Source organism: Fukomys damarensis, unplaced genomic scaffold, assembly GCF_012274545.1.
Source record: "Fukomys damarensis isolate Sample0158 unplaced genomic scaffold, DMR_v1.0_HiC HiC_scaffold_29, whole genome shotgun sequence".
Classification (NCBI taxonomy): Eukaryota; Metazoa; Chordata; class Mammalia; order Rodentia; family Bathyergidae; genus Fukomys; species Fukomys damarensis.
This window is the reverse complement of record NW_022900941.1, coordinates 2,511,845-2,522,305: the sequence shown is the minus strand read 5'-3', so window position 1 is coordinate 2,522,305 and position 10,461 is coordinate 2,511,845. Positions and strand designations below refer to the sequence as shown.

General features: G+C 48.3%; 1 protein-coding gene across 3 annotated transcripts in view; it reads left to right on the top strand.

Annotated features, from left to right (window-relative positions):
- Positions 1 to 10,461, top strand: part of Myo7b (myosin VIIB) — an 86,984-nt gene that overhangs the window by 56,698 nt on the left and 19,825 nt on the right. For all 3 annotated transcript variants that reach the window (XM_010637664.2, XM_033757156.1, XM_010637663.2), the window contains exons 20-24: positions 5,662 to 5,746; positions 6,810 to 7,058; positions 8,244 to 8,417; positions 9,162 to 9,371; positions 9,483 to 9,650. In XM_010637664.2, coding sequence (XP_010635966.1) covers positions 5,662 to 5,746; positions 6,810 to 7,058; positions 8,244 to 8,417; positions 9,162 to 9,371; positions 9,483 to 9,650 — 886 coding nt within the window. The remainder of the gene's footprint in view (positions 1 to 5,661; positions 5,747 to 6,809; positions 7,059 to 8,243; positions 8,418 to 9,161; positions 9,372 to 9,482; positions 9,651 to 10,461) is intronic.

Below are 10,461 nucleotides of genomic sequence, written 5' to 3'. Positions count from 1 at the left end.
TTTCCAGGTTCTGCAGTCATCTGAACAAAATTATAGACATTCAGCACATTCCATTAACAAAAAACAAAACAAAAAGAAACAAAGAAAAGAATAATACCCAGAAAACAGCAAAGTTCTATTGCTGTTGTGGTACCTGGCACCATTTTTTTTAGCATCTTAATCATCATCTGGAAAGAGAACATTCTAGAGTAATATCATTACATGTAGCTCTGATAAAGCACAGTCACTACTATGTATCATAAAGCAGGTATAAGATATTTTATATTCATAGAGGTACGATACAGTGCCATCCTACATCAATAATACTATAGAATCAGTTTTGGTTTGAAATTTACTTTGTCTGCAAATAAGATTGCTACCCCTGTTTTTTTCCGGGCTTCTGTCACATGGAGAATTGTTTTCTATCTTCACTTTCAGTCTATGGGCTTCTTTTTGCACTAGGTGTGCTTCTTGTATACAACATATTGTTGGATTTTGCTTCTTATTCCATTTTGCCAGTCTCTTTCTCTTGATTGGTGAGTTGAGGCCATTGACATTGCTGGTTATAACTGATATGTACTGACTTATTATTGACATGTTATTGGCCTTTTGTTGACTCTTTTTACTTTTTCACCTTCTCCTTTTAATTTCTTGCCTTGCCTATTTGATTTGCTCTGTTGGGCCTCATGGTGTTGCTGCCTTCATTGTCTTTTTCTAGGATCTTGTTTAGAATTGCTTGTAGTGCTGGTTTGATATTCATGTAGTTTCTCAGGTGTTCTTTGTTGTGGAAGTGTCTTATTTCCCCATCCATTTTGAAAGAGAGTTTTGCAGGATACATCAGTCTAGGTTGGAGGTTGTTCTCTTTTAGTACTTGAAATATCTCATTCCAGGCTCTCCTTGCCCCAAGGGTTTGTGTTGAAAAGTCTGCTTTGATTCTGATGGGCTTTCCTTTATAAGTGATTTGTTTCTTTTCTCTTACTGCTTGTAGTATTTTGTTCTTCTGTTTGGTTTCTGGGGTCTTGATTACTATATGTCTAGGTGTAGATTTTTTTTTATTGTAGCTAGCTGGGGTCCTACATGCCTCACTTATCTGAATGTCAAATTCTTCCCCTCTGGGAAGTTTTCTGTCATTAATTCTGTGAACAGCTTTTTAAAGTAATTTGTATTTTCTCCTGCTACTTCATGTATTCCTATCAGTCTTATGTTATTCTTCTTTGCATCATCTAGGAGTTGTTAGATCGATTTCTCATGATCTCTTACCGCTTTTAAGAGACCTCTCTTTTCATTGTCACTGACTGCAATCTTATCTTCTATATCTGAGAGCCTATCTTCGCATTCTTTTATTCTGTTGCATACACTTTCTATGGAGTGTTTAATCTCCTGGATATCTGTTTGAATCTGTTTTATGGATTCCATTTCTTTCCTGTGTTGGGTGTTTATTTTTTTCCATTTCTTTCTTATGCTGGGCCTTCATGGCTTCTATCATGGTCCTGAGCGCATCTATTTATTTTTTTTTTTGTTAGTTTCTGCTCTAGAGTCTTGAATCATGATCTCCATTTTGCTCACTATCTCTATGGTTATCTGGGAAATTATTTCAGTTTTGAATTTTTCTAGAGCTTGATTGATCTGTTTTGCTACTTCCTGTGCTTTGAGTCCTGGTGGTTCACTATCAGCCTTTTCATCCTCATTTGCCCTACTGGTTGCCATCGGTGAACTGGAAGTCTATCCTTGTGTCTTGCTTAAGTGTTTTCTCATTTTAATTTTTGTTGTCGGACTGTCCTTGGTTTAATCTCTGGATTATCACCCAAATCTTCCTGATATAGTTGTGCCCTAGCTTCTGTGTCTCTAACGACCCATAGACATTCTCATCTTCATAACATCAGATAAAACAGCTCATCAAATCAATGGCAATGCTTTACCCCAACTGATACAATCAGCAACACATTAAGATCAAGCACAACTTGGACACTGACCACCTGTGGTAGTCACTAGTCTATCACCCTTAAATCATTTGAATTAAATTGAAATCAAGAAGCAGTCCAGAACATGTCTGCAGTGAACAAAATTTCAATATAGTGTATTACCATTTAATGGCTCAGACAGAGCAAGGATGCAAGTCCCCTGGTCTCAGTTAGCTGATGGCTGACCCCCATGACGTTAAATGACCTTGGGCTGCAAGGCCCAGATTGAGTTCCCCAACCTTCCGAATGGTTGAACTCCACAACGTTCTATTACAGGTTTCCCACGCCCTTTCTTTAAAGATGTTCAAAGTTGGGAACTCAGAAAAATACCCTTGATGACCACCTCTCCCTCTGCAGAGTGGGTTCAAAAACTGGCACAGTCAGGAGGTCTGAGAGTGCAGTGGGGGACTTATGGGGGTTCAGGGGCTCCCGCGCGGCTACCTTCCTGGTGCTTGAGTGATGGCAGCTGGGTCAGTAGCAGACGTGTCTCTCCTTCCTGTGGTGGATCGGAGCCCAGGCTACCTCCCGGTGCTTGAGCGATGGCAGCTGGCTCAGTTTTGAGTTTTTACAGCATCTCATCTATAAATTTGTATCTCTTGCCCAATTTCTGAGCATGTCGACTAGCATCTCTTTAATTACTTTCTTAGCCCTGCCTCTCTCTCCTTTCCAGGACTCTGATGACAAAAATTTTAGCCCTTTTGTTGCAGTTGCTCTGGTTCCTGGTTCCTTGTTCTCTTTCTTTTCTTTGAGACAGTCTCCCTGTGTAGCATAGCCTGGACTTGAACTCGTGGTGACCCTCCTGCATCAGCTTCTGATAGTTGGGATTAGGATTACAGGCATGTGCCGCCATGGCTGGCAGCCCTGTTCAGTTTCTTCAGTCTGTTTTCTTTTTTGTACTTCAGTTTGAGTCATTTCTACAGGTGTGTCTTCAAATTCATTGCTTCATTCCTCTGTTATCTCCATCATGTAACTGGGCCCATCCACTGAGGTGGGGTTTTTCTCAATTGTATTTTTCAGTTCTAAAATTACCCCCTTTTTTTTTTTTTTGCATCTTCTATTTCTTTACAGAGTCTGTGTCTTCCTGTTTACTTCAGGATGTGTTCACAATTGCTCCTGAAGCATTTTCGTTTGTTTGTTTTCAAAGCAACTTAAAAAAATTTTTTTTAAATTAATGAATACTTGCTTGCAGTTCATGCAGGTTATGGTCATCTCAGAGAAAGGTTACATGTGCACACCACAGCTTGGGTCTTTTTTTCAATCCTTCCCTCTCCCTGTCGCTTCCAGCGTTTTTGTATGATGGTTGACATCGCCATTACATCAGCGTTGGCATCTATTAATTAATTGTCTTTTCTCCTTCAAATTGAATTCTTCTGGTTCTTAGTATGATAGAGTTTGGACTGAAACAAGGACACTTTGGGTACTGCATTACGAGAACTCTAGGTCTTTAAATATTCTGCTTCTGGTGGCTTCCTCTCCACTCAGGCCCCAGTTGGCAGGGGCATGGAGGTACCACCTGTTGCCATCAGCTCAGGTTCTCCACATGCCCTCTGTCAGGTCTCAAAGTGGCCACACGTTCCTCGTTACTGCTGGCTGAGGCTGGCGAGTCTGCTTCTCAGCAGGCCACTACTCATGCCACGCTGGCCAGAAGGCCAGAGAGTACTTTGTTTTTGCCAGGTATATAGCCTCCTCTGACACTAAGGTAGGGGTCAAAAGCCTGCTCTCCACTGGGTCTCCTCTGACACCACCCCAGCATGGGAGGGAAGATGCCTCATTACTGTCAGGCAGCAGCAAGTCCACCATCCCTCAGGGCTTCAGAGACACTGGGGGACAGGCTCACATCTGCTGTCTCCGGTGGAAATCCTGGTTTCCTTCTCAGCCTTCTTGGACATGACTTTGGCAGGAGGTGCACCTGGTCAGGGCAGAAGTCTGAGCTCCCCACATGACACTTCCTGGTGTAGGTAGGGTGGTGCTGCGGTGGTCTTATGTGATCTATCACTGGAGTACACTGGTTATTATTTTAAATTTTATATCTTGCTGCGCTACCTCTTTCCTGATTCTTTGGGTAGAGATAAAATGCTCTTCTAGGGGCTTTTTGGTCTATGTCTATTGGTGTTTCTGTGTTGCTGAGTCCCTCCGTTCTAGCTTGAGGCAAAAAGAAAACCTAGAGAAGTTACCAATGTGTCATTCCTTGAGCCATGATGTTCCTAGATGATCTGCTTTCTTCTCCCCTCCTTTCAGAGTTGTCTTATGTTTTGTATGTAATGCCCAGGGTTTTTAGTGGTACCTAGCAGGCGGATTAGGTAAAAGTAAATCTACCCCATCTTCTTGGAGGTGATGACCATTGATATTTCACCATGATTTTGCTGTTCTAGTCAATGACACTGGACAGAAAATTAAAGAAAAGATAGATTCTTGGCTTCCCAATGACATTTTGGACTGTGTGCCTGTGTGTGTATCTGTGCCAGGAATTGAACCCAGGGCCTCATGCACGCTGAGCCTGCACTCTATCCTGGGCCTGCCACAGCCTACCCCCCAGGATAATTTGTGCTGTGGGACAGTCATGTGCATTATGGGGTGTTTGGCAGAATCCCTGGCCTCTGCTCGCTGGCTGTCAGTATCCTCTCCTACCCTTCCCACCATCCTGACAACCAAACTATCTCTAGACCTTTCCAAATGTTCTCTGGAGGGCGACTATATTCAGTTAGGAACCGCTGTACAGACACTGGAGAGGAGGTAGATTAGCTTTATTTTGGGATGATTTAATTGTTTACTTTGACTCTCTTAGCATACTGGGGAGTTAGTTATAAACGGTCATCCTTCCGTACCTTTGGAGAGTTAGTTCCACCATTCAGCAATCCAATACCCATAGATGTATATCTCTACATAAAATGGTATCACATCTGCATGTAACCTGCACACATTCTCCTATATTATTTCAATCATGTCCAAATTACTTCTAGTACCCAATGCAATGGAAATGCTATGTAAATAGCTGTTATGTTGTGTTATTTAGGGAACGATGAATGACAAGAACGAAGCTCTGTATAGGTTTAGGACAGATGTGTTTGTGTTTTCTTTTTCAAATACTTTCCACCTGTGGGTGATTGAATCTGTAGAGGAGAACCTGTATAGAGAGAGGGCCGTGGTGAGTGTGTGTGTGCGCCTGTGTGTGTGTGTGTGTGTGTGTGTGTGTGTGCACGCGCAGACATGCTAAACAAATATCAAAAGTTCTGACTTAATTGGACTGGGTGAGACCCAGGCATCCATAAATGTGGAAGTTTCTTTGGTGGTTTTAACATGGTTGTGGTCCTACTGTTCTACGCTTAAGAAAGTCCTCTGAAAAAGTTACTAGAAGTGAAATGAAAACTCAACCCACTGTGAAATGAAAGATCTGCAAGGTCTGAACTCACCTGGGACTGTCTCTGTCCCTGGAAAGCTCAGTATTCAGATCCGCCTCTCTCAGTCCAGCCTTGGGCTAAGAAGCCATAAGGAGGGTTCTGATGAGGAATAAAATATGAGAAATGAACTTTATTCCTTCACAGATCCTGGGGGCTAAGGAAGGCCTTCTTGATTATTTTAAAAGCTGTACTGTCTCCGTTCCAAAATGTGGGTTATTGCCAGTAGATTTTGTGTTCCTAACCTGCCTGTACACCCTAGCCCCTAAGGCTTTCCAGCCCTCTGGCTTGTTACCTACCTCTGGTTGCACCCTCCGCTCCCCCAGGAAGGAGTTCCTGAGGCAGAAGCAGGCAGCTGTGACTCTCCAGGCTGGGTGGCGAGGCTACTGCAACAGGAGGAATTTCAAAATGGTGAGAAAGCTTGGGAGGCTGGGCCTTTGGGAGCTGTGGGGAGGTTTGAAGAGTTTGTTTCCCTGAGAGAGATGTGGAGCAGGGAGCATCCCATCCCTAACACATGGAGCACGGGTTTTAAATGATGGACACCAGCACTCGATACTCTGAGCTAGATGAGGAATCCTGCTCTGAAATGAGATCAGGACTCTTTATTTCCCAACTTGTGGGCACCAACACAATGCCGAGCACCTGCACCCACACTCAGTTGAGCCTCACTTGACTTTGTCAGTGCGGTGACTGTGACCAGGACATAAAATGGTCACAGGAGCAGAACTGGCCCCCGGGCTTTCTGTGTCCCACATTCCTATAGTATGCGATGGTGACCAGTGGGTATGGAAAGGCTACTTGGGGCCTGTCGCACTATTTAATATTAAACCAACCCTGTAAGTGAAGGGACTGAGGCACGGAGGAGTTCAGCAGAGTTCCCAAGAGCACACAGTTAGTAAGCAGTGAGCTGAGGCTGGATATAAATCTACGTGACCTCCAGGCCCCTAACCTGACCCAGACTGGCTTGATCTCTGGGTAGCCAGCAAAGCTTGTCCTAGGGACTCAGGACCTGTTGTGGCCTGGGGACATTTGCAGCTTACATATGATGGCTCATCCACTTTCTACTTTCTTCTGTTTCAAAGACCCCCAAAGATTAGCTTGACGGAGCCAACCATAGCCTCTCCCAGCCCACAGCTTTGCCACACTTTAGCTGCACTTGTCTGGCAGGATCAGTGAAAAGAAAGGCTCTGGAATCAAATTCCCCTTGTCAGACTCAAGCCAGTTCTTTCCTCCTGGCCCTCAGGAGGCCACTCGAGGATTTAGCAAATGCGTAGTTGGCGTTTCCCTGCATAGCAGGCTCTTTTCTAAAGACTTCACAAGCAGTAATTCACTACATAGGCTCTGGCCCAGTGTGGCACTGGCCCTCTCAGAGAAGCAGGTGACTGTCAAGTGAGCCTTCCAGGCCCCTGGGAGGTGCCTCAGTGGTCCTTAGAAAGGCCTCTGGTGTTGAGCCCTCCTCTCTCCACCCCCTCAGATCCTGGTGGGCTTTGAACGCCTGCAGGCCATTACCCAGAGCCGTGTACTGGCGAGACAGTTCCAGGCCATAAGGCAGAGGATGGTGCAACTGCAGGCTCGCTGCAGGGGCTACCTGGTGCGCCAGCAAGTCCAGGCTAAGAGGAGGGCCGTGGTGGTCATCCAGGCGCACGCCCGGGGCATGGCTGCTCGGCGGCGGTACTTGCAGCAGCAGAAAGCCAGTGTGAGTGCTCATCCAGCCTTTGAACAGGTGAGACGGGCAGGAGCCCAGGTGGGCGCAGGCAAGTGGGAGGAGAGAGTGACCATGAAAAGCCCTCATCAGAGTCCCCTTTCGAAAGTCCACACTTTCAAGCCAAGATGTTTAAATCTGTTCCAATTGCTCAAGACCACAGCAAGAATACAGAAGTCAAATTCAGTGACATCTGGGCTGTCGTTAAGATAGTACAAGAGGCACCTCTTTCCTCTCCTTGTCCCAAGTCAGTAGGGTAGGGGCCATCGCACCATCTAGGAAAAAGACTCATCCACCACCCAGGACCTTGCAGAGTGCAACATAAACAGGATTGCCTTATACCTGCAATCCAGAAGCGAAACTCTTCATTCCTTTCCCTTTACTAGGCCTTGGGGACAATTTCTTGGAAGGGAAAGTTTCCTGGAAGGCACAGTAAACTCCGGCAAGATGAGCTGTAGGAGGACATGGTTCTGTGTAGGAGAGCAGAGCCCTGGGCACAGGGCTGTGTGTGATAGCTCAGGTGACAGAGAAACACCAAGGGGAGCCATTCATTTTTCTGGGAGGTTGGGAGGATTGGGAGCATTGGACTAGGTCCAAGAAGCATCGTTCTGCATTTTGAAATCTCACCCTTACACAATCCCATTCCCTCTGTAGATTATACTAGACTTAACACCATTGCTTTTCATTTGGCTCGTTTGGTGTTGTGATCAGGCAAAGGGGCTGTGGTGACGTTTACGTCCCCCCATAGATGAAAATTAGGCCAACGTCAGAAAGTACCAGGGCAGTGGACAGGCCAAGTGAGAAGCAGACCCTCAACCAAGTCAGCAGCACGCTTCTGCTCTGGGGAGCCCAGCCTGGCTGCAGGGCCCTCTGATCCATGCACTCCTTAGTTCAGAGCCAGACTTCCCCTGGAGGACCCCTGATGCACTGAGAATGAAAGGACCCAAGAGGTGGTTTGGGACTTACTGGAGTTTGAGGTAGTGCTGCGGGTATCAGGCCAACCTCTCTCCAGACCTCTAATCATCACTGAGAAATGAAAACTCCTGGCTGATTTCCACTTACCCTAGATCTTATTGCTTTGGACAAATTGTGGTAGGAAAGGGTTTACCTGGCTTCTGGAAGATACTTGTCACATAAGAGTAGACAGAGCAGGACCCTTTTAACCCGGCCTGTAGGTCACCATCTCCCCATGGGGTGTGTGTGCAGGGACCTGTGGTCATCCCAGCTGAGGAACAGAAGAACCAAAGTGCTCTCCCCACCAAGAAGCGCAGCAAGTCTATATACGACACTGTTACTGACACAGAGATGGTGGAGAAAGTGTTTGGCTTCCTCCCGTCCATGATCGGAGGCCAGGAAGGCCAGGCCCCAGTGCGCTTTGAGGTAAGACAGCCCTAGGTGGGGGCTAGGCCCTTGGCTTCTGGAGAGATGGCCACAGTGAGCAGCCAAGTGAGTTCTGTTCCCTGCATGGTCATGCAAAGAGAGGGCAAGCAGCTGAGTAGTCAGACCTTTCAGGGCTGGGCAGCTTGCTCCCCTTAAGACTTCCTAGAGCCCCACAGGGCTGCTGTCAGCCAGGCAACACCTTCCACATGTGCCTGGAGCCCCCTGCAGACTGCTGCTGTGCAGATGCGACCAGACAGGCAAGATGCAGACGATATAGCTGAGGCAGCAGAATGTAGGGTCAGGGCAGGAGCAGGGCAGGAGCTGAATCCAGCACTGTGCTGTGGGCCCTTATCCCACCCCACTCTGGGTTCCAGGCCCTAGGCACCCACACACTGCCCTCCTGTCAGGACTGAAGGCCTCTGTGTAGTGGGGCACCTGGGACCACCTCCTCAAGAGGAGCACTGCCCTGTCCTGCTAGGCCTGCAAGGAGGCAGAGAGGAGGGCTGGGGGTAGAGTGTAGAGGGCTCATGTGTGCAGGGCAGAAGGGTCAAGGCTGTGACAGCAGCCCACTGCCCCCACCAAGGGAGGGAGTTGGCAGAGGGCTCAATCCCAGGCCCAAGTAGATGCCTCTGCACCTGGCCGTGCCCAGGCTCCCTGGGCCCCAGCCTTCCTCGCTTTGCTGGACAGCTAGCTGGAGGCTCAGCTATTATCTAAAAAGACCCCTTCCTCCCTCATGGTCCCCAGGATCTGGAAACCAAGACCCCAAAACTGCCCGAGATTGACCTGGACACGGTCCCCACGACGGAGGACCTGCAGGAGGACACGGATGGCCTGGCAGATTACACCTTTCACAAGTTCGCTGTGACTTACTTCCAGAAGTCAGCCAACCACACACACATCCGGGGGCCTCTCCGCTACCCACTGCTCTACCATGATGACAACACTGACTACTCGGTACCCAGCTGTCCCCGGGCTCACTGTGGCTCAGCCACCCCCCAGAACCCCAAGCTGAGTCTCAGAGGGAGGCCGCTGTGGCTCTATTCAGCCCTCTCCCCCCGCCCACAGGCTGCCCTGGCTGTGTGGACCATCATCCTGAGGTTTATGGGTGACCTTCCGGAGCCAGTGCTGTACGCCAAGAACAGCCTGCAGGGCAGCCCAGTGATGAGGCAGATCCACAACAGGCTGGGCCAGGAGGGCACGGCCCAGGGCGCACAGCACCCTGGGTCTGTGCAGGTGAGTAGTGTGAGGCTGGGCAGGATGGAGACACGGACATAGGTCCCTCTCCTAAGTACTACCCAGAGCTGGCCCAAGCCCGGGCACCTGGGCCGGCTCAGTGTTGAATTGTACTTGAGGCTTGGTGAGTGAAGAATCACACTCGGCATAGTTTGAGTTATCCAGTCATTAGCAGAGAGAGACCCCTGGACTCTGAATGTTGGGTTTGACTTGAGCCAAATCAGTGTATGACGATACAGTACCAGCCGATGTCATTGACTGACCACCTGCTGTGTGGCTGTTGCTCCTCTTTGTTTAATCCCCGGCTGGGCCGACCTCACAAGGTAGGGTCAGTATGTATGTTTCTGGATAGCTGGTGAAGTGGAGAAGTGAAGTGACTTCCCCCAAGTCCCTGGTGAGGGTGCACATGAGAACTGGCTTTGCGCACAGCCAGCTGGATTCAGAGGCCACGTTCCTATCTCTCACTCAGCTGCGCCCTCTGCTGGAAGGTTCACTCGAATCCATTTCTGGTCAGAGTGCTTGTCGAGGCCCAGTTCCATGAGGAAATCTCCATGGCGAGCTCACCAGAAGAGGCACAGCAGTCAGGGCACTTGGGCCACCAGCTGCAAGACGCTGCAAGCCCCACACATTGACTGCAGAGAAGTCTGCAGCCCAGTCACAGGCTGTGCCAAGGCCCAGCACAGGACCTGTCCCCGGACGTCTGGAGCCACTGCCTCCACCAGAGAGCTAGGGATCTATCGCTGGGTGACATATTATCCCCCAAAACAGCATGTAGCTATTACTTCCGTGGTTTCTGATAGCCAGGAGTTGC